Here is a 24,681-nt window from a genome sequence, read left to right as displayed (position 1 = left end):
GCGTGCATCACTCGTCTGCTTGTCATCTATCTCACTCTTTTCCAGCGCTGAAGCCTACGCCACTTAATCCCATTCGACTGCTTCGTTTGTAAACAATGCACAGTGGAACATGCCTGGTGCACTCAATGAAGCTAAATCCTTCAGGTTAAGGAGCCTGCATGATACACAATCTAAGGGCTCATAGCGCAGCGAGGCTCCGCCGTGGGCGCACACATGGTTACCAGAGCTGCTGATTGAACGCCGCCTCACCCATACGGGGCTTCTGGTCAGAAGGCAGCCGTTTCTCTCGGTAGTATCCCGCACGGGCAGGTAATGAAGACATGAAACGGTGCCTCACGCGTCCCTACGACCCCTCTCTCACACGTCCCGACAGCTTTCTAGCAACACCCCGCCGGCAGCGTATTCTCACACAGCTCGGCGACAAAGAGCCCCCGGCGCACGGCCGCCTCTCACCTGCTCTTGCTCTGAATCATACTACTCGTCATCGGCACTGACAGACATGGCCACCGCCTGGCGGGGCCTCGGCGGTGACAGCAGCAGAGCCCTCCTTCCCAGAGAGGCGGCAGGCCCTTCACACTGAGGGAGGCCTCATGAATATGTACCAGTGTGGACCAGGAAGAGGTTGAGCTCGGCTCCTGACCAATGGCAGCCGGCCCAGCTCGCCGCGGCTCCACACAAAGGCCTGCTGCCAGCGCTCCGGCACAAGTAGCGACAACAAGGGGCGGCAGCGCCAAGAACGTGTGGCACGCCTGTTGACACCAGGGGCTCCACCGGGCACAGAGCGGAAATGGAATACACAGCACTCTCATGCCAGCTTACACACCCCTCCATGAGGAAACCTTTTATACACACACATATCGAATTCATTATTATATCTGGTAAAAGGTCCCACGCACTGCACTTTGGCTGAGGGAGAATTTCTGTTTGCGAACTAATTTATCAGGTTAAACGCCATGGTGCACGTTACAGGTGTTATCGCACAGCAGCCTGAGAATGAATACAGCGGCAATCCCGATTGTATCATGTAGAAAAAACCTTTACTAATAAGTTTGCTTCTATGGTAGAGTATTACACATGACAACGGCGGTGTTCAATTGTGTTATGCGACCAGCAGACTGGAAGCATTGTGGAGACGATGTTGCAATTTTCAAGAGTGACGCACTCCTTTGCCGTGCAGACCCTCCTCCATAGCACCACCGCACAGCTCTTGATACTGTAAATGCCACAGCTCAGCTCGGTCCATCTTGGCTCCGGGTCCATGAGGAGCCAGGCATCCCCTTGGGCCAGGCTCAAGCTTTCAATGCCTCACCCAGCTCCAACAATAGGCAGTCCGGCCATTTACACCTTCTGACATGTGCCATTCTTGCCAACAGACTGGCTCCAGCCTCCAGGCCGCACCACTTGTGCGCAGAGCTCCTTTTCAGCAACTGTAAATGTTACTGTTTCTAAAACTACATTGTTCAACAGAGGAGAGGATGTATCCTGAGAGAGAGGATGTAGCCTTAGGGCTAGAGCTGCTGACTTTGGATCTGGGAATCAGGTTCGAGCCTCGGCGTCGGCTCAGCATCCTCTGATTCTGGGCAAATTTCTTAATCTCCTAGCGCCTATCAAATAATGAATGTGTCCTTGTGTGACGTAACTGGTGCTCATGTAAAGCGCTCCAATACCTTCGGGTCGAGTTCGCGCTATATAAATCTGCACACAAACAAAAAAACACATCTCTGCCGTAGTTCCTCTGCCCCAAACACTATAAAACATTATTTTTTTTAAAGCATTGGCATAGCCAATAGGTCTCGCTTTTGGGACCTTATACGTATTTAGTTATGAACCACAATATCCTTGGTGCAACAACATTAACTGATGCATGGTTAAACACTTATAAGGTCCCAAAGGCGAGACCTATTGGCTATGCCAATGCTTGTTCTAGTCTACTATTACCTAGCCTTTTGTAACATTGGCAGTTCATGTGATTTGACCTGCTTAGAGTGCTTTCAAAGAGTTAACACTAACACTTCATCAGACACTTTCTGGTTGTTAATATTTGTTAATCTATGATTTTCAGATCAGCCAGTTACTTATTGCAGACATTTATATGGTGCAATATGAATAGATTCTTCTCCGAAGTAATACTTTGAAAACTGTTTTCTACTCCATTCTTAATTGTCACAATAAGAAATCAATGTATTACTTGCCCCAGTTCCTTTGATTTGTTTTTCCTTGAGAAATTCATTGCAGTCACATTTTTTGACCGCACTAGTTTTTCAGATTCTTTGTTATCCAAGTATTTGGAGTATCAGGTTATTTTCCTGAAATATTTTATTGACCAGGTCACTTGGTGATGGTAATATTGGCAAATGTTTAGGGTGTGTTTCCCAACAATTGAGAAATTAATGATAAGCAGCTACTTCATCTTTTTAAATGATGGTTCCTTCCTCTTGAGCCCTCCTCCCATATGGGGCTAATTCTAAGTAGTCTATTCTAAAAGCTATAATTTATCATGAAGCTCCCAAGAGGGAGAAGAAACATTTTCTTATTTGTATTTCTATATTATGTGCATCTTCATCATATTCATAAGTGATTCCCCTTCTCTTTCCCACTTTCAGAAAGTATCCCACACATTTTATTACAAAGCCTTACTAAGGTAGTTGCAGTTATTGCAGAGAACTGTGAGAGGGCTCTACCTGACAATGCTCCATTATTAAATTGACAGAGGTCATGTATTGTCTTTGAACACTACAGCAGTTAGAATGCTTCTCTTTTTAAATATGTTTTCCAAGTGTGTTAGTGTACTCTGATAACCCTCTGACTTGCTGTGGTTATTTCTGGTCAAACCCACTATGAAGATACCTAGGACAGACTAGAAATACTGGTAAATAACTTTTCTTTTTCAGTTTGCAGTACAAAACAACACACATGAAGAGGTGATAACACTTAAAAGGCTGGTTTTTGTTCATGTGTTTCATAATGATTTGAATAATGTGTGTTACCTGGATTACAAGTGCATTAATACATAATGAATGGCCTGTAAATTCTGATTGACTGGTAACTCAAGAATTACATGTGATGCTTTAATACCACACAGTGTAATGCTGGGTATTGTAATATGACTTATTTGTCTCTCCTGGTGACAAATCCTTTGGGTCAGACCTGAGGTCTTTGTCCTTGGTAAAAAGATTGCAGTTACAGGTCCACTTTTGAGAACTGGTGTGCAAGCACTGAATTCTGCATGTTATTACCCATTCCAAATGTGACCCTAGGGCATTCACTTGTGATCCCCCATTGTTAGCCTTCTTGTCAGTACTATCCTGAGTAGTTTTAGTGGCTTTAAAATCTGTGCACTTGCAGTAGCCCCTTTAGTCACTGTGTCCTATTGCAAAAGCAGGAGGCAGTACCATGTACATAAAAATTAAGACTTTCTTAAATTATTTAAAATTAAAACTAATTTCTACTGTGTTTTGTTCACTTCAGGAAAGCTTGGATTACTTTGGGGAGAGGAGGACAGATAAAAGTACGAGCACAAAATTTCAGGGAGTTGAAACTCCCTCCCAAGTAAGTACTTTAAAAGAAAAACAGTAAAACTCATACTCTACATTTATTGTCAAATTCAAATGTGGTTCACATGATGACAGTCTCACATTTGAAGTCATTAAAATCTTTAATACCCATTGGTGCCAGAAGTTCCAGTAGAGTGTATGTCAGGACCAGTTCAGAATAGGACTTTTGATAGAAAACTGCTCTTTAACCCTTAATAAGTCGACCACATGAGAGTAGGGATTGGAGCTTTTTTGTCAATAAATAGGGTCACTGCCGGACGATCTGGTGATTAAAGTGACTAAATGTGAGGCAAGATTGGGGTTGAGGGACGGAGCCTTCAGAAGTCATTGGAGGTAGAGGGAGACATTAGTAACTGCTGGGCTAAGGAGTCAACCCTTTAAATCCATATGTAAACTTTATCAATGCCATCGATGTGGAGGGGCTCATGCAGATATAGTGCACAGGTTCGGTACATACCCGAGATTAAGAGCACTCATTAAAGATGTTGGGGTTTTCATTAGTGTGGTTTTGAGGGTACAGGTGGAGATCTCACCCCAGCTGATGCTGTTTGGGGCAGAAGACAGCGTAAGGTGCACAAAAGGGCAAATCTATTTTATCTTCTTTAGCCATGACGGTGGCTCATATCTGCAAAGCTGCAGCATGGCTCAAGGTTGAATACCCAACTTTTCATGAATGGAGGGCGAGGCTTCTTGCAATGTGTAGTCTGGAGAAATGCTTATATGAATGCAAGGGCCAGAAGGCGAGGAGGTATGGAGCTTTGATATGGGCCCCATTGTCAGAATGGATGCGGAGGAAAGAGAAGGGAGGTTATTTGGGGGTACGGTCAGACTGAGGGTACATTCTCTAATCTGCCCTCTAGGCAGTTTAGGGGCAGTCAATGCAACGGTGTCAGTTATTTATGCTAAATTCAAGCAGTTATATACTTATTTATGTTGTTCGGTCTGTGGTCTATGGGGGGGACCAAAACGTGATGTGTGGGATGCTTGACTCTATCAAGTTCAGGCTAAACTTTTCCTATTGGAGCAGGACTGTGGCACATTTGCATATGCCTGGTTCATGTCTGAGATAGCATCAGATGTGGCCTTACTAATTACCAGCAGGGGAGATTAATAGCAATCCACCCATCACCCTTTACTCCCTAAACTCTTTTAGATCTATTCACGTCTTCTCCTCACCTTCCATACTCCAGTTCAGTAGAAGTTTTATGTAAGACTTTAAGTGGCATTTATTGTTGTCTGTAAAGCACATCTATACCTTTGGTGAGCATGCCCTATATAAATCCATAAAAATAAAGAAATGCAGCAGGTATCCTCAGACGTGGGTGCCTTGATCACTCTGCCACGGGAATCAAGCTTTGCCTACTTCATGAGGTCTAAATAGGCCAAACCTCTCTGAAATTGCCTGTGTTCCCACTGAAAGGGAACCATGTCTGGCAGTTCAGTCTGCACTGCTCCTATTGACCAAAGATTTGCATATGCATGGTTCCTGGCTGAGGTGGCATGGTGGGGGGTTAAAAAAACAATGGACTGGGAGGTGGCCTGAGAAATTATACTTGGACAAGAATTCTGACATCACCTTTTTATTTTCCTCAGTGCAACATCTAAGGGTCAGTTGAGCACCAACAGTTAGAATGACACCTTGCAGGCAGCTTTTGTAATAAAAATAAAGGTGTTCAAATGTGTGTTTTGTGTATGAGCGGGCATGTATATGCATGAGTGCGTGTGTATATGTGGGCACATAAGTGAGTATCAGAGGGAGTTAATAACTATGGGTGACAGTAAATGAGGGTGAGTGACAGTAAGATGAGGGCAAGTGATAAAGAATTGATGTGAGTGAGTGTGTGAAAAGTCGGTGATACTGACTGTGAATGAATGACTGAATGAAAAGGGTAAGTGCATATGAGTGTGAATTAGGTCATATGTGCTAGATGTGGGGTACAGGGGTGCTGCAGAACCCACAGAAAAACCATTCTGGAGTTCCAAATGAGAAGGAGCATTATAAATCACTTTAAATATAATGTTTTCATTGTGTCACTTTTGGTGAGCATTCAAGGATCGAGGTCAAATGTCAGTCTAATCTGTCAAATTACTGCTTCTTTTAACCCCTTCCATGCTGCGCAAATTCCGCCGCTGTGCTGACGGTTTCTTGCGCGGGCGTGGTCATGACGGAACGGTTCCGTCATGAGCACAGCTCAACCGTGGCTCATGACGGAACCGTTCCGTCATGAGCACCGAAGGGGTTAACATGGAGACTAGTGTTTACTTTTCTTTCTTATACTGCAAAGTGTGAGGATTTTGTAAAGTGAACTATGTGACAATGTTGTTGGTGTGAAAGGAAAGGATACAGGATGTCATTTTCTTCTAACACACCAAAATGTAAATGTAAATAACCTATAAATGAACTCTACAAATATTTCAAAATAAATAAACAGATGGAAAGCACAAATTAACTTCTTTTCTAATTCTGAAGTGTGATGAAACAATGTTTTTAATAAGATCCAAACAAATCTAGGCACTTTGCTTGGGGATGTGCAACATGGCAAATATTCGCTCAAACCCAATTTCCACACATTATTGTATGTGCACATTTAGTGGTCATTTCAATGGAAAATGTGCTGTCTGTAGCAGTGTGCTACCACGCCATGCTTTAGTAATATATTTGTGACAGTGTGCTAAATACAACACCAGCTAAATGCTGCACTCTTACCACTCTGGTGCTGAATGGGCATTATTTATTTGCAACGCTTGTTCTTTAATTGATGCTTGGATTTTTTAGAATCCCTACTAATTCAGTGATGCAGCACAGCCAGTCTGAAAATTGTTCCAGTACCACTGAGTGTGGTTGAGAATCAGTGCAAGTGAGGGAATGTTGAAGAGCGAGTGGGAGAGAGAGAGACAGAGAGGGAGAGAGAGAGAGTGTGTTTTTCAAGAGTGTTATACCTGTGAGTCTACCTTCTGCACTGGCATACTAGAGGTTATTCTTGGCTTACCGAGGCACCCATGTCAAAATGCTGGTGCTAGCATATACAAGGAAATTTTTGGCATATGAGGCATCTGTGGCAAAGTCCAGGCTCCGGCTAATATATGTAATACACGACATATGTGGCACTCATGGCAAAATTCTGTTGTTGGCATACTGGAGGTAATTCTTGGCATAAAAGGAACCAGTGGCATACTAGAGGTAATTATTGGCATGTTGGACACCCATTTCAAAATGCTGACACTGGCATACTGAGGTAATTCTTGGTGAGTGTGGCACTGTGGAAAATGCTGGTACTGTTATATTGAAGGTAATTTATAAGGGAGGACAACCATGGCGTATCTGGGGATCCCAGGAAAACATGACAAATGAGATATATTTCGACATGTTTGTCACCCATGGATCTTTGCATAAGGGGGCACAAATGGCTTTTGCGGGGCACCAAGACCAAATGCTGGCCCTAGCAGAATTGGGGTAATCATTGACATATCGGGGCATCCACTGCACATTTTGAAAACCATAGGATAAACTGCTCAGAGACATTAGGCTTCATTGCTGTGGCACAAAAATGGCTTTTGAAAATATGTGAAAATTGTGATTAAAATGAACTATTTGACACCCATTTTTACAAAATCTTCTCGGAGATCCCCCCCCCCCCCCCCCCCCACAAGTCCCCCTCCCATCCTCAGCAGTCTAGAAGAGGTTGGACTTCCTTGTTCACTGGGATGATTCAGGGGGAAACAACCATTACAACACAGTCATTACATCGCACTACCTTTACAACGCAGGTGTTACTACGCAACTGCCTTTATATCGCATGCCATTACAACGAATGTCACTACAACTCATGCCATTATAACGCATGCCATTATAACGCATTATAAGGTAAGTAATGTAGATTTTTTAGTTTTAGGGTGGGTATGGGCTTTGGGGTACATGGGAATAGTAACCCCTACACTATCCAACACGTTCCCTACTGTTGTACTCAGTGGAGTAGGAATAGTAATTTTTACCCCTACACTATCTAACACTTACCCTACTGTTGCACTCACTGGAGTGGGAATAGTAATTTTTACCCCTACACTACCCAACTCTTACCCCACTATTACCCTAAAAGTATTATGCGTTGTAATGGTATGGGTTGTAGTGGTAGTTTTTAAAAATGCGTCGTAATGGCATGCGTTGTAATGGTAGTTTTTAAAAATGCGTTGTAATGGCATGCGTTGTAAATTCATGCGATGTAATGGTAATTGCGATTTTAAAAAGGCATTGTGAAGGCATGCGTTGTAATTGTTTGCGTTGTAACATCCTATATTCGATTCAGGGCACGTATTACATCCCAACACTTTCACAGATCCCCAGCCAGCACTGCCTAAACTGCACTTCATCCATTCTTTAGAAGATGTGTTTTGAAGAGCTGCACTCATGTGCTAGTTGGTTCTAAAAACGAGCAGTGCTGCCTGAAGCAAAGCCTGGTTAATCACCCATGTCCCATATTCCATTGCAGAGCAGATATGTTGGGTACTATGAAATTATGAAGAATAAGTACAAGTTGCAACTCCCCCCAGAAAAGAAACTCAGGATAAAGAGCATCAGAATCCATTCAATTCAAGGTAAGACCTGTTATTTATATGAAGTGCATTAAAGTCGAGGAGAGTTGATCTGCTTATGGTGGTCTCCATATGTGACTTTATTTCATACTCCATACATTACTTTTTATTCATTTAACTGAAAATATAAAAACAACACGATGCGCGAATTGTTGCCACGTCAAGTTAGATTTAGCATTACCACAGTCAAAGATGTGCACTTTTGCCTGAGGGTCTGATTTAGAAGAGTGTGAGTTTGAGATTATTTAAATGCCTTTGTCTACTTTGTGCAACAATGTGCAAAAATTGTTGCAAATTGATAAAACATGCCATACCAAAATGATGAAACATACATTGGGAGAGCTTGACGTTCATCGTTATCCATCAGAGCTCGCCATTATAAAAGACCACACTCCTAACCTCACTTTTTACTAGGAATTAAATGTTCACTATAAGCCAGGGCGAGTCATATCACCAGATGATATCATGTACTCCTCCACTTCTGGCTTATGCGAGATCCAAAATAGGCTTGAATTTGTTTAATCTCTCACCATTTACGTCAGAGCTCATGCATCTAATCAAATTGGTTACCTGCTATCTAGCCAAAATCTAACCGGTCCAGCCCAAATATAAGCTGCTTTAGGTCAGTAGTGAAAAAGGTAAAAAATGAAAAAACGTACAGAAAACCTCATGGTCGGTGGTACCATCCAGAAGACAAACCTCAATATATGCCCCTGGTAAAGGTTTACAATAAATTTTACCACCAAGCCAAGAAGCGATTTTGTGAGTCTTTTGAGAACAGACTGAAAATGTTTACTCTTGTGTGAGATTTTACCAAACCTCTAAAAACAGAGTAATCTTTACTGCATCCTTTTATTTAGTTGAGGATTTGGTATCGGGTACATAAGCCTGAGGTTCCTTCACAGTTATTACTGCTAACGGGGATCTCTGTCTCAGTCCACTTTTGCATACCCTTCATCTAATGCAGCTTCACTCTCTAAGTGTTTATTCCAGTCTATTTCCCCCATAAGCCACTGCATAATGTTTGAATTGTTAGCCTCTCAACTGCCTTCAGATTCACTAACTTTGTAGTAATCAATTTGCAAAGGCACTATACAAGGCACTATACAAATGAAGGAATTATGTCCCGTATTACAGACACGGGAACAGAGGCAAAAAAGCTTATCAGCCGGTGCGCTGACTGCGTGCCACATAAATCCCCTGCACGCGAGTGCAGTCACTCGCTGCACCCACCTGCAGGGGGTCCTTGCCCCCCTTTAAAACTGAGTCTGGGTCATTAACTGCAGTGAAAGGTGCACTAGAGACATCAAACAGCTGGTCTGCCTCTCACTAATGTGCCGTTCACAGTGAAAGCATGAGTTTGCACCTGCTCTGTGAGCACTGCATTTGGTGTGACAGGGAGCACTGCACTGGTCTGCACCTGGTGCATACAATTAAGGGTGCGCTGCAGAGTTGGACAGTACATCCTATCTGCATTGCAGCTCCTGGTATTTACAGTGCAACAAAAAAAGCATAACTTGGGTGCAACATTTTTAGAGTCTCATCATTGTCTTGAATTGGACCAAGCAGCATTTTAGCCTGACCAAGTGACTGAGACAGCATGGACTGATGTCTGGCATGGGCTACTGAAGGAATGAAGATGGGGTAATGTAGCAGCCCTCATCCTCTTTGCTCAGTCTGTGGTCTTAGACACAATGGGCCAATCAATATGTTGTATTAAACAGCATCCCCTGGTTGGAATGAGTGGGCAACACCTTAGAACAAGACTTTTTCACAGGACGATAGCAAAGCCTGACAGTGTGTTACTTCATCTTGGACCTGCGGATAAATTATAATGTTTGAACCAATAATGGGTTATCTCGAATCCAAGTCCCTTTATGTCTAAGTCCCACTGTATCTTCAGATAAAGTTATGTCTTAAAGCTTTGGCAGAGCCTTGACACATAAGATCGGTGTCTCCTACTTTATCCTGTAGAAGTACAAGTGAAAGAGCCTTTCCTGTTCTTGTGCTAAACAACTAGAAATCTGTATAAAGTTGGCAATGCCTTTGAAAGGAAGGTCATTTTTGGATTTGGCAGTATTTGCAGACCATTTACCGCTGTAAAGGGACAGTTTTTTGTAGAAGTGCACATAATACACCACCGTTCATTCACCAAACTCTTTCCAACAGTCATAAAGAGAGAAAGGAACAAAATGACAGAAGGGTCTACTCAGACAAGAACCAGTTTTTAAGGCTCTGGAGTCCTTGTGTTTTTCTCCTATTAACTACATCTTGTGACTTTTGAAAACCAAATGAATATTAATACTACATTTAACATGAGAGGAGTGCATTTGTAATGAACATCCTTGGACACGTATTGTGTCTCTACTAGTCATTTATAATTTTTTGTAATTTCTATTAATACATCAAACGTGTTATATACGAATCATGATCCATGCAGTGTTTCTTGGGTCACCCGTGGTTATTCTGCACGGCTAGATTTAGATAGCTTCACTGATCACTCAGAGTTGTTTCAGTAACTGCCTGGGGCAAGGAGACTTGGGCATTCTTCAATCTCTTTAAAAAGCCGCACAAAGTCCAATGTTCATCAATGTTTGCATGATACACTCATCAATTTGCATGCAGAGAAACTGCCAGAAATCACAGTTCTGTGTAAAAAAAAAAAAGCCAGGACCCTTAGCGGGTCAAACATAACTTTAATGCAGTAATGTTAGTCAGTAAAGACTCAAGGTTTGTTGACCACCGGTTGATCAGAGACAGGCCATGTATACAAATGACTTTTTCTGTGGAGACATCAGGTATTCATTGAAAGTTTGAGTTTTTTGTCTAACGATATCATACTAACTCTCTCTCCTGTGCAGATAAATGTCGTACATTTAACATTCTCAGGTTCACAGATAAAACAGGTAATTGGAGGCGTAAAGTGGCAATGGGTAAAGATTGATCTGTGGTGGTTTGCAGTGAAAAATCTATGGTGACGGGTGTTCAAATATATATGGTGATTGATGGGGAATAAGGAATGGTATGTGAAAGTGGTGATGGGTGCTAGAGTCTTCTGATGCTCTATGTTTATGGTTCCACCTTCTGATGTCTCCTGGCTGAAATCGAAGTGCCCATGACATTAATCATTTAAGGAATGTAATTTCATGTTTTGATGAATTTTCCTATGGTATCAAATCAATCTATTGTAAATATCCTGATACTAATGTTCCACATTTATTTTAATCGGGGATATTATCCCTGATTCATGCAGAATAGTCAATAGGTTTATTACTTATGAAGTAGATGACCTGTTATAAAGAGTAGTGCAGACTTGGGTAGCACCAGTTCTTGATTAGCGTCTGGCAATGGATGAATGCGGATTTTAGCAGCAGCAGCAGCTTAAGGCTTTACAGGAGAGATATGTTGAAGTGTATGCTGGTGAGTGAAGAGTATTCAGGGATATTACTTTACTCAGAATTGATAGCCAAATTAAGGAGCTTCAAGTCACTTGAAAGAATGAGACAGAACTGCAAAGACATCCATTGTAGAATAAAAGGCACCTGCAGTGCATTCTAAAAACTCTGCAGGGTATACAGATCAGAGGTGAATGTGCAGAATTTGTGAGACTAGGGCATCAGAAAGCAAGTGGAGAGGATGGATAGTTAATACCAAACCTCGTGACATGTATGAATAGTAGACTTAGAGATAGGAACCGGCTAGAGCCAGGACAAGAGATGTCACGGGCACTGATGAGAATTTTTAGCAGTACAAGGGGTTGAATGTCAGTTGATCCCGGTTTCCCACACATTCTTAGTTAGAAATCAATACCCCGACTGGAAACTGAGCTTTTCCTCTTACCATATTCAGGAATTGATAGGTAGTGTAAGCCCAGTTTGGCTCCCCTTCTTAGCAATGTACGCCCCTGCTTGGGCAATTGTACTGCATCTTTTTCGATGTAAGCCTATGAATGATGGAGCACTGGAGCCTGCTATGCATACTGCTTCTGTCAATGAATCGGCAGCAGAGAGATCTTTATTTACCCTTTCCCTGCCCTGTAAGGTTGGTTACCTTAGGCTCTCTAATTTTAATTCTCAATGACTGAATGTTTGATAAATTTGCATTCCTAACATATCTTATTGTGTCAGGGGGAACACCACCAACATTTTCTTTTCCAGTCATTAAATTATACAGATCTGAAGAACCACAAATACTGATGGCACCAGACAATTGTTCAAACACCCTGCTATCTAGTATCATTTCATTTCTGTCATTCATGCTATCATAAGAGGGTCTCCAGAAATGTTTCCATTATTTTCAGACTTTCACATGTTTTTGGAATGTTCTTTTTGACATGTTTCTGTGAACTTCAGCATGAATATCTTAGTTTTCCATGAGAAAGCACCTTCTATTCATCACAAATACAATGTTTGCTTACAAAGCTTTATGCATTTTAGCCAGTAACTTTTCTTCCTGGTATATTTTTCCAAAATCTTTTTTCTTCGATTTGCTTTAGATGTAAGCGGAAAACAATACAGTCTTTGGTGAGAGTAATGACTGTACTACCTTTCCTAGTAAAATGAAATGGTTTCTCTCCCTTGTGGCACAAGCTGAGCAAAACACTAAATAGTTGCTTGTGAGGTGATGTTTTCAGGCCAGTTAATAATGGTCTTGTGTCCTGATTGATACTATTTAATAAAGAACATAGTTGAAATATAGAGAACATTCCGGATGTATCCTGCATGCAAATTTATAAATACTTAACCCGCCTAACAAAGCTACCTATTTCTTCCACTACCAAGATACTCTGAAGAAATACCTACCTAGACTCTACACCTCCAACCTCCGCAGTCCTAGTTTATTGTTATTGTACAATTTGCTCATTTCTCTCTAGTGGGCCGGTCACTCTTTGATGATTAGTTCTTTCAGAGTCATCAAATGAGTTAGTTACTCTTTGCTTTAAAGTTGCATTTCCTCTAATTCAGAAGTGCCAGTTATGGCTTTGAAGTGCAGCCTGGGTCATGTGATTTCAGCTTTATTAAGGTTATCTTCATGGACATGTCTTTGGTGTCCCTGAGAAATGTTCCTACTGAGTAACAACTTCTTCATGGCTGTGGCCTATACCTGCTTCCATCAAGGCTCATCTGCTGCTGCTATCTTCAGATATATCTAATGTTCCTATAAGAATGAGCATCAGCCTATCCTTCTTTGGCTTCCTTTAGACCTCAACGCTCCTTTACTTATACATCTGCTCAATGGGTAGGACTTTTCAAGCCCTATAAGCCTTCCATGTCTCACCTTCTCCTCCTAAAAAAAGTATACTAGGCCCAGAGGAACTACCAGCTACACACCCATCACTTAACTACCCTACATAGGCAATATCATAAAAAGGGAGTCTACCCTCAACTCCAAGAACACATCAATGCTAACATCTCCTGTGTGATTACCAACTTGACTTCAGATCATGCTGCAGCATGGACATTTCAACCCTACACATTGTAGCTGATGCTCTGCTGACCACAGATGAGAATGATCTCTGCCTCCACAGATTGCTGGACCTCCCAGCTTCTTTCAACATAGTCAAACATTGGATTCACTGGCAATGTCCTTCACTGGTCTTTCTCCTTCTTTCCTAACTGACACCTCTTTGTTCAGATTGGCACCTCCGGGACCTAAAAGATCCTTATCTCCTGCAGAGTTGTCCAAGGGTACCACACTGTGCCTTGTCGTCTTCAATATCTTCGTGAAACCACTTGGGGCTGTACTCACAGATAATAGCATAAACATACCCTGTATGCTGCTCCTTGAAAGTCTCTTCCCCTCCAGATATCCATAGCCCCAGACACCTGGCATCCACCCGCACACCCGCCATTGGGCTATTGACATGTCTGAATCTATTGCACGGAACGGCGCCAGATCCCACAGGCCCTGTTCCCTATCAAATGGAGCTATGCGAAGCACCCTCTGGACTGCATTCTTCATATCTCAGCAGTGGGCCTAACCAGATAGGGAGCCGTCCCCTCCACGCGGCACCCCCTCACATCAAGAAACAAACCAAGGTCCCCCAGCCTCTCCCGGAAAAGTTGCTTTTCCCAATTGTCAGGTACCGTGAACCAACAAGTAGCATGATGCCAAGTGAGCGGCAAAATAATAGTACTGTATGTTGGGAGGGGCCAAGGCGCTTTTTTCCAGATCTCTCTTGAAAATGGTGAGGGCCACCCTACTTCACAGCTCTGCCAAAACCGGTGATATCAATAAGCTATTTAGCTTACAAAACAATTGTGGGCGCAGTGGGAATAAAGAGTTCTGTACCAAATAAAGGCAGTGTGGGAGAAAGACAATTTTTGCGAACGCCTCCCTTCCCATTACCAACAGGTGTTACCTATTCCAGAAGGCGATCGAACTGACCAGGCCCTCTAGGACCCTCTCTGTATTCTGGAGTAGATGAGAGGCCTCCGTATGTGTGACCCTAAGGCCTGAATATCGGAAACTCTCAGTTTCCCAATGGATTCCCAAGTCCGGGAGCAGCCCAGGTGGAGTCCCCACCAATCGCTCCAGAAGAAACAATAGTGTTTTCTGAATATTAATCTTCAGGCCCGAAACTGCGCTAAAGTCAGCTGGCAGCCTCATTAGGTGCGGAACTGCTTCCCTGGGAGAATGAAGATAAGTGAGCGCATCATCCGTATGAAGTAAAATAATATGACTGGAACCGCCCACCCGAATTCCTCAGGGCTCTAAATCTCTACACAACAGACCCGCCAGGGGCTCCATTGCCAGGGCAAAGAGGAGCAGCGAGAGGGGACAGCCATGCCGTATTCCCCTCCCACCTCCAAGAGGGCCCTCCCCACTTTTATACGTACTATAGGTTCAGTGAATAGTACCTGCACCCAGACCCGAAATATGGGTCCAAATCCAATCCCCTGTAACACAGCCATGAGGTAGTGCGATTCCACCATATCAAAGGCTTTTTCAAATCTATGGAAACAATGGCCAGACGCCGATTATCCACGCATTTTCATGGAAAATATGGGTGAGTCAGCGCAGGTTAAATGCGTTACTAGAGGCCGGCCTAAACCCGCACTCATACTCATTCACCAAGTCACGCACTACACCACTCAACCTCATAACCAGCTGTTTACACAGAATCCTAATATCTGAGTTGAGCATAGTGAGCGGCCTATACGAAGAAGTGTCTGTGGGTCCCCACCGGGTTTCAACATAATGTGTAAAATACCCTCATGCATAGTGGGAAGAAGAATCTGTGCCGTTTGAGCTTCAAGTAATACCTCCAGCAACCTTTTCTTGAGCTACACAGAATAGGTATTTAAAAACTCAATGGAGAAGCCATTTGCCTGGAACCTTAGATTTATTGAGTTCACCCAAGAGCACAGGAGTTAGCAAAGGCAAGCACACCCCACCAGGAAACTCCTCCACTATGCCCGGACCTCCCACCATTCCGGCGTGAAAACAGATCAAACGTGCATATCAAGAGTGCACAGGATAACCAGTTTACTTGTCCCTAAATCTCCATCCAAAGTACGAAGATGCAGAATGGGTGGAAACTCCAGCTCATGAAGCAGTATACAAGCCAAGAGCTTGCTGGACTTACCCCCCTCCCTATGCAAACGTTGGCGGTAGTCCTTAAGAGGAAGAATCATCTTGTTAAAAACACACATCACAATGAAGCAACAGTACACTTCTGCCCCCAGAACCAAGCTACTTCTCCTATTTCCTGCCCTTGCCGTTGTACAGGGCTTAGCCGCCTCTTGACTTGGTTCATGCTAAACAAATACCTCCTACACCGAGGGGGGTGGGTTGTGGGTAGTTAATGATTGTTGATACTGTAAAACGGTCAGTGAGGTTGGATTCCAGACTAACTATATGGTGTTTTTAGCTCCTCCTGCTGCTGTTTTGAAAATAAAATAAATATACATTTATACAAAAAACAAATACCTCATACATACATAAAACCAGTGCTCACAGATATAATTGTAACCTATAGGTGTTATAAGTAAATTGAGCCCTGAGAACGTATCCCATATCATCTTCTTGAGTACACCTTGACAGCTCAACAGTTCCACCCTTATAAGACAAGTTACAAACTGCATTCTTGGCACTTTGGAGTGACATCATCATACCGAGGCTACACGCAGTAACAGGAGCAACGGATGAATCTGACCCTACTGCCCAGTGCCTTCTGAGTGCCACTTACCCCAAAGATGGGATGTAACACTTTACTATTTCAAGAACTCTTAGTAGTTGTAACATAAACGTTTTTGTTTTTTCAGGAGTTGGAAAGAACAATGGGAGTGACTTGAAACTTCAGATAATAGTGAAGAAAGAAGTTGTTTTTCAGTGTATTTCTGCAACTCAAGAAAACTGCAAGGTAACATATGCTATATTAGATCTTGTTTTAAATGATTGTAAGCATTGGTTACAAACAGGTTTGACTGTCATCTCAACACCTGTTGTTTCCAATATATATCACCTACTAATAGTGGGCTTTGGGTTGGCCCCTTGATCGTGAATGTATAGCTATGTTGCCTGCCTCACTTCTTTGCTCCTGATTCAATGGCTTTCCTGTTACTGGTGTTTGTCCTGGCCTGGGGCATTGTGGTTCATCGGTGTTTGGATGGGATAATGGATACTTCCCCTTCCATGATTTCAGTGCCTGGGAGGGGATATCCATCTCTCTCTTTCTTTCTCTCTCTCTCTCTGTCTCTCTCTCTCTCTCTCTCTCTCTCTCTCTCTTACCTTCTCTCTCTCCCTTTCCCTCTATCTTTCCCTTTCCCTCCCTACCCCCAACTGCCAAATTCACATTGGTTAAAGAAATCATGACAAAAGTAGCCCTCAATGCCCATAGAACCATCATCAAAAACGTTGCCTAAAGGCCACCAGCACAAATTCCTCTTTGTCAGGAAACATTGTTTTGCTCTTCGACATTATCACCAATCAATGCAGTAAAATCAACTTCAAGGGCGGCTTCAACATTCGAATCAAAGACATCAATAACACCTCTGTATTCCCCTTCCTTATGTCTATGACAGTGCTACATTTTCAGTTCATTTCTGTAGATTCACAAATGCTGATTGCTACACATCTGATTTCATCTTAAATTCATGACTAGGGGAGAAGAAATGTACCTGTCTGGGTGGGTGGTGTTCACCAGTGCTCACTTCCTAACAAATGGAGCGTGTCTTCACAACTAACCTAGTACACTGTAGTGCTTTCCTTTTGAATGCATTGAAAACTAAAAACTAAATAGTTTTAGACAAAATTCACCCTTCGTACGGTAATTGCATGTGGATGAGTATGTTCTCTCTCATCTAGATGTATCCAATATGGTACCTGTGATAGATAGTCATAGATGCAGCAGCGGCCTGTGCAGGTATGAGCAGTGGGGCCGGGTGGGGGGAGGGGGCGGATATTTCGTCAGACGTCGACCAGGGAAAATTAATTATCTATTTAATTTTCCCTCGTTGTCATCTGTCGAATCCCCCTCCCAACCCGAGCCCACTGTTCTTACCTGCATGGGCCGCTTCTGCATAGATGTAGCCAGTTCAGCGTGAATGGAATTGCAATGCTGTACCTATGATTTTGTGCACTGTGCCACTTGCTTGTTGCATGCCCTTAAGTATTGCTTACAGGCTCGGACATACATGATGCATCAGGGCCTGTGATCATTTGTACATTGAAAATTACTGTTGTCTGAGCTGATTAAAAAGATTTCTACACAAACAAACCACCAGCAAATGCGGGAGCTCCTGGCGAGAAGTTAATCACTCAGAGTTGGATTTCCCATTGAGTAGAGAAGCTGACTGAGTCCTTCTTAGAGTCAGGAAGGATACCAGAGCTGATTAGCCTTCGAATTGTTCTCACAGGTGGCCCAAGTCTTGATGCCCAACCTGTGAGCCTTTATAGATGAGCCCCCTCATGAAGTGACACAGACCATCAACCTTCAGTCATAATGGTCTTTCTGAAAGCAGGTCACACCACAGACAGATGTGAATCCTTCATTTGATTACCTTTATTAATGTAGAAACTAAAATTCTTGATATGGCCCTGGACACCCACCTTCCAGACATCAAGGGGGGCAGACCTCTCCGGGTGGTGCGAATTTAGGAGGCGGCGATTCATCCCCCCGCTCTTATCTGCGACCATCGCAGGGCGGCAAAGCAGGTATCGCCATCACATCCCCCCTCATACTTGCCACCGTCGTGGGCACCTACTAATATACCCACCACTTTCACCGCTCCTCCTAATGAGGAACCGAGACTCTCAATATCTTGTGTGCTTATCAACGCGAGTTGCTCGTTAGTCAAGAATGCCATTGCATACCGTGAATTTTTAGCATCTGATCAAATCGAAATTGCCTTTATAACGGAAACATGAGCAGATGCTTCCTCTGACCCTGATCTACTTCTAGCCATACCAGCAGGTTTTAAAATTCATAAAGTTGACAGAGTAGGAAGAAAAGGCGGTGGCATAGCTCTTATTCTTAAATCAAGCTTTAAATCCTGCATCAAAGTGATACCGGACAATCGGAATTGTGAAGCCTTGGTCTTTAAAGTTGAATTAGATGTTCAATACTCCTTCAATGTCATTTTACTTTACCATCCACCCAGTCCTAAGGCCTCTTTTTTTGACAATCCAGGACTCCTCCTAACTCGTAAAGCCGGACATTCCAATTTTTCCGTGTTGGGTGACTTTAACTTTCACTTGGAAAACATCACCGACCCGGACACAGAAGTGCTTACTGATCAGATGGCTAGCGTGGGATTATGTCAACTTGTAAAGGATAAGCACTGTTGCACTTCCCCACTGGGAAGCGTCCCTCAAGTGCACTGCTCGTATCCAAATGGAATCGTTCAATCAAATTTAGTCAAAATTCAGGTATGATGTTTCAACAAACACTTTTTATTTCAATTCACAGTGATTGTCTTTCAATTTCATGAATTAATCACATCATTCACGTGGAGACGATGATTTAATTACTGATGAAGCATTTAGAATAGGGTGCGAGTCATCCCCAGTGCACGCAGGCGTTCCTGATCGGATTTAGACGCGTTTTCGGGAGACTGAATAAGGAGCTTACCCCCTGAAGAAGGGCATTCAACATGCCCGAAATGCATTGGGGATCACTGGCACCCTATTTTAAATGCTTCATCAGTAATTAAATCAATGTCTCCACATGAATGATGTGATTAATTCATGAAATAGAAAGACAATCACAGTGAATTGAAATAAAAAGTGTTCTTTGAGACATCACACCTGAATTTTGACTACATTTGATTGAACAATTCCAATTGGATACGTGCAGTGCACCTGAGGGACACTTCCCAGTGGGGAAGCGCAACAGTGATCATCATATTCCATGTCCGGGTTTAGAGGGCGATACCTCACTGGACGCCCACAAACCTTATACACTTGTTACACAAAGTGTTTTCAAATTTTAGATTACCCACGGAGTGCGGGATACATTACCTTTTGATTTAATTTGTTAAGGGTGCAACACATGTCACTGGACACTGTCTAGATGGGATTTTCTATGATAACCCTCATCTAAGATGGACTAGATCCTTGCCTATGATTTTGTTTGATCATAAGGTAGTCCTATTTGAAATCTCACTGCCTCATAAGAAACGCTCCAATGTCCTCGGGGAATCTTTTGTCAGTCGTTCGTGGAATAAACTAGAGGCTAAACAGCTAAACCCCCTTCTTTTAGAAACTCTACCGCCTATGTCAATCGACCATGATCAAGCGGCAGCTAACTATCATCGCTGGCTTGATTCAGCTATGACGCAATTAGCCCTTCCTAAAAATAGTCGACGCTCCAGGTGCTCACCGTCTGAACCCTGATTTAATGCCATTCTTAGAGCTCAGAAACAACTAAGCTGTAAACTGGAGAGGAAATGGAGACTTGAAGACAATTCACTCACTAAAACGGAATACAAATCATCCCTTCAAATGTATTAGAACCTTATTCTCAGGGAAAAGGCTTCCTATTTAACTGAGAAAATCAGAGCAGCCAATAGATGCCCCAAAGCTTTATTTACCACGGTAAAGGATTTGTCTAAACTTTCAGCTATGCCACACACTAATGCCAGTCAGGAGTTCTGTAACTCCCTAACTGAATCCTTTCAGCACAAGGTTAAGTCTGTGTTTGACACCTTTGTGCTCCAGGACAATTGTTTGGCTCAGACCCCCGTCCAACGCAACAAGATACAGTCCACAGTAGAATCGGTTATCCCAGTCCTCTCATCCTTTACTGCCTTGACTATCGCACAGACTACCAAAATTATTGCCACATCAAATCAGCTTCTCCCTCAAACCCCTGTCCCCAAAAAATTCTGCACCTATCTCTGGAAATCATAGCTATTGCCCTCACGGCTATTTTCAACGCCATGGTTACATCAGGGCGTTTTCCCACGGAGTGGAAGAAAGCCTCCACACTTCCTTTATTTATAAAAACCTAATCTGGATCCTAACTTATTGTAACCAATGACTGTTTCGTTGGCTGAAAACAGGACCTAGCTATCCATGTAGATTTTGCGGAGTTTGCAGACTCCATGATATATTGTGTCCCCACATCTACTCTTCCTTCGGTTACTAAAGTGATATTGGATTGTTAGCATACATGATTGTGTAGGATCGGGAGAGACTGCAAGCTGCAGGCTGACCTATGGAGTGGGAGAATGTTGGCGCATGCAAATGGGCTTTCTGACTTCAGACACTGGAACCTCATAGATATATCCCAAAAAATTATCTGATCAGGGCCGATGAGGCCCTTTTTGTCCTTGGCCAATGTGTTTGCAATATGGTGTCTGCTGCTGGGTGAAATCAGTCAAACAGCCATGTCTTCAGATCCTTTCTGAATTCCTGCAGGATGGGGTAGGTCTGGAGGTAGAGGGGGAGGCTGTTCCAGGTCTTTGTGGCCAGATACGAGAAAGAACGCCTGCCGCTCTTGATTTGGCAGATGCGGGGGGTCTGGGCGAGGGAGAGGGAGGTGGGGCGCAGGTGTATGGAGGGTTGGTGCAAGTTCAAATGTTGATTGAAGGCCAGTCCCTGATTGTGCAGGGCCTTGTAGGCGTGGGTGAGCATCTTGAATTGGCTCCTCTTGTGGACAGGGAGCCAGTGGAGTTTCCTGAGGTGTGAGGGATGTCTCTCTTTGATAGGTGTGGAGTGATTCCTACATAGAGTGTGTGTTGCTGTAGTCCTGGCAGCTGGTAATGAGGGTCTGGGTGACAGTGCCTCTGGTGCTGGATGGGAGCCACTTGAAGGCTTTCCGGTGCATGTGGAGAGTGAGGAAGCAAGCTGAGGATATTGCGTTGATCTGGTTTCTCTTGGTGAGTTTTCTGTCCAGTATGATGCTGAGGTCCCTGGCATGTTCTGTGGGTGTGGATGAGGGTCCTAGTTCTGCAAGCCACCAGGATTTGTTCCCCTGGATGTGGCACTTCTGAAGATGAGTACCTCTATTTTGTCGGTGTTGAGTTTGAGGCAGTTGTTTTGCATCCAGTGGGTGACGCTGGTCATGCACTGGTGAAAGTTGGCTTTGGTAATGGAGGGATCTGAAAATAGAGACAGGATAAGCTGGGTGTCGTTTGCGAATGATATGATGCTCAGTCCATGGGTTCTGAGAATGTTGGTCAGCGGGGTCATGTGGGCATTAAACAGGTTAGGGCTGAGAGAGGACCGTTGGGGAACGCCATAGATGATGTTCTTGGGGTCCGTGGTGTAGGGTGGAATGCGAACACTCTCTGTTCTTCTGGTGAGGAAGGATGCGATCTGCTTGAGGATCTCCCCTTGAATCCCTATCTGATGGAGTCTTTTTAGAAGGGTCTAGTGGGACACAGTGTTGAAGGCTGCAGAGAGGTTGAGGAGGATCAGGGAGGCAGTTTCTCCTATGTTTAGGAGAGTCCTATTTTTGTCGATGGCTGCAACTAGGACAGTTTCTGTGCTTTGGTTCGAGTGGAACCCAGATTGGGATGGGTCCAGGAGGTCGCTGTTCTCTAGGTAGTTTGTGAGTTGGCGGTTAATGGCTTTTTCCAGGACTTTGGCAAGGAAAGGGAGCAGAGAGATGGGCCGGTAGTTCTTAAGATCTATCGGGTCTGCAGATGTTTTGTTAAGGAATAGTTTGACTTCCGCTTGTTTCCATTCCTCTGGGAAAGTGGCAGAAGTGATGGAAGCATTGAAGATGGTGGTGAGTTATTTGCTGATTGTATTGTTCCCCAGGTTGAACATGTGGTGGGTACAGGGTTTGCTGGGTGCTCCTGAGTGGAGTGAGCTCATAATATTAGAAGTGGTCTGCATAGTAAGTTGGTCCCATGTTGTGATTCTGATATTCGGATGGGAGTTGGTGAGGTTGAGGAGGCTGAGGATGATGGCTTCAGGTGGTTGGGGGTCAAAGTGTACGTAGATGGTGGCAATCTTGTTATGAAAGAAGTCTGCTAGAGTGTCACAGATATCTTGGAAAAGGGTGACAATGTTTTTGGTTGCTGAGGGGTTGGAGAACTGCTTGACTATGTTGAAGAGTTCTTTGCGGTGATTAGAGCTGGCTGAGAGGGCATTCTTTTTCGTCTATTTCAGGCGCTGGTGGTAGTTGTTGAGTGCCAGCTTGAAGGTGCCATAGTCGTTTGGCTCTTTGCTAAAGTGCCAAATCCTTTCCAGACACTTGCAGTTTTGTTTGGTGGTTTTTAGTTCTGTGGTGTACTAGGTGGTGTGCTTAGTGGGTCTGCCTGGTATGGCAGGATTGATGTAGTGATTTTATAGGTGCAGTTGGTGATCCAGGGGTTGAATTGTTTCATAGCGTCTTCAAGGTTGGAGGTGGTATCCGGAAGGGAGGAGCTGAGGGTGTTGGTCTATTGGTTTTTGGTTATCTTGCTCCAGCTCCTGTGGCTGGTGCTGGGCTGGTTTTTGGAGGCTTGGGGGGAGGGCTGCTGGGATGGTGAAGTGGACGACTGAGCGGTCCAACCAGATGAGTTTGGTGACGTAACTGTACCTGACTCCATTGCTGAGATGAGGTAGAGCTTGTGACCAGTGATATGAGTTGGGTTGGTGATTGTTCATGGCCATGGTTGTTCATGGTCTCGAGGAGGTTGGCTGTGTTGGCATCGCCAAGGTGAAAGTTGAGGTCTCCGAGGAAGATGAATTTCTCTGAGTTGATGACCAGTGGGGATGTGAAGTCAGAAATGGCCTTGCAGAAGGCGGGATGTGATCCTGGCAGTCTGTAGTCCCAGATGCCTCTGACTTTGCCATCAGTGCAGTGGAGGGATTCTTTGTGGATGATGGCTAGTCCACCTCTTTGTTGTCAGGTTGAGCCAAGTCTGTGTGAGGAAGACGGCATCGGGGTGAGGGAAGTGCTTATGTCCCAGATCTCGGTAGCGTGTGTGTGGAGCGATCAGGTGTTGATCAGGAGGCAGTGGATTTGTCTCGTCTCGGTGACGACGGGTGGGCGTAGGCCAGTGAACGGGAGTTCTGACGTCTCAGGAGAAGAGACAGTGGTGTGTGGCTGCACTCATCGTTACGAGGTCTGGGTTTCAGGGCTATCAACTCTGTGCTGGTGCAGCTGTGGGTGGGTGGAGATCCAATGTTCCTGGTGCTTGGCGTGGCCCAGGTGTGGCTGGGTGCAGAAGCCCATTAAGTAGGTCCTAAGAGGGCACTGGGCGTGGTTAGCGAGAGGCGGAAAGTTGCAGGCGGGAAAACGAGCGGGTAAGGAGAAGCCGGTGTTATGGTGGGAAAAGAGAGTTAAGTGTTTTAAAAACAAGAGTTAAGTGGAGAAAACGGAGAGAAAAGCCAAGAGTTCAGTGGGGAAAATGAGAGTTAGTTGGATAAAAGTAAGAGTTACGTGGAGAAAACGAGAGTTAACCGGATAAAAGACAGTGGGAAAACTAAGAGTCCAGTGGAGAAAACCGAGGGAAAAAGACAGTTAGATGGATAAAAAGAAACTAGAGTTAAATGGAGATAAGGGAGGAAAAAGGAGAGATGAGTGTGTAAAAAACAGTGGGAAAATAGTGAAAACACAGCGATTCGCAGGTTCGGTGCGGCAGAGCTCAACTGGCAGCAGCAGTGGCGAGCGGACCTGGGTGACCTCCGGGGACCTTCAATTGAAACATCCTTGAGGGCAATAAATTAGAGATAGATGCACTCCTTGAGTGCAGCCGTCTTTATGGCAAACTTATGTCAGGTCATCTTGAATTTATGGCAATATCGAAAGTGTACAAGTTTACTGAACTGCATTTACAATGGGAAAGATGCATGGGCCCATTAGATGAAGACTAATGGCGTAACACTAAAAACTGTTGTGCTTCCTGGCCATTTCTGCCAAATTGAGCCTAATTCGAATAAGTTATTCATAGGGTGTAGCATATCCAAGGCTGCCTCTGGAACATAGACAGGTGCTTGGCCTGAATTGCCTGAGATGCCATGTGCTGGTTGGGAATTTCTTCCACAATAGTTGGGATTGTACCATGATCCAAAGATACTAGCTTAGGGTATCTCGAACATAATCTGTGGTTGGTGCAAGGATTTGTCCTCCAAGTGTGCAATACTGTGTATTATG

At 43.9% G+C, this 24,681-nt stretch overlaps 1 protein-coding gene across 3 annotated transcripts in view; it reads left to right on the top strand.

Annotated features, from left to right (window-relative positions):
• LOC146802188 (phosphatidylinositol 3,4,5-trisphosphate 3-phosphatase TPTE2-like) overlaps positions 1–24,681 on the top strand; it is a 276,700-nt gene that overhangs the window by 234,085 nt on the left and 17,934 nt on the right. For 2 of the 3 annotated variants that reach the window (XM_085621775.1, XM_085621774.1), the window contains exons 14-17: positions 3,469–3,549; positions 8,042–8,147; positions 11,006–11,050; positions 16,412–16,509. In XM_085621775.1, the coding sequence (XP_085477901.1) occupies positions 3,469–3,549; positions 8,042–8,147; positions 11,006–11,050; positions 16,412–16,509 (330 nt within the window). The remainder of the gene's footprint in view (positions 1–3,468; positions 3,550–8,041; positions 8,148–11,005; positions 11,051–16,411; positions 16,510–24,681) is intronic. The other variant, XM_085621776.1, reaches the window with a different exon arrangement.

This window comes from Triturus cristatus, chromosome 8, assembly GCF_964204655.1.
Source record: "Triturus cristatus chromosome 8, aTriCri1.1, whole genome shotgun sequence".
NCBI classification, from domain to species: domain Eukaryota; kingdom Metazoa; phylum Chordata; class Amphibia; order Caudata; family Salamandridae; genus Triturus; species Triturus cristatus.
The sequence above is the reverse complement of the archived record's forward strand: the minus strand, read 5'-3'. Positions and strand labels throughout refer to the sequence as shown.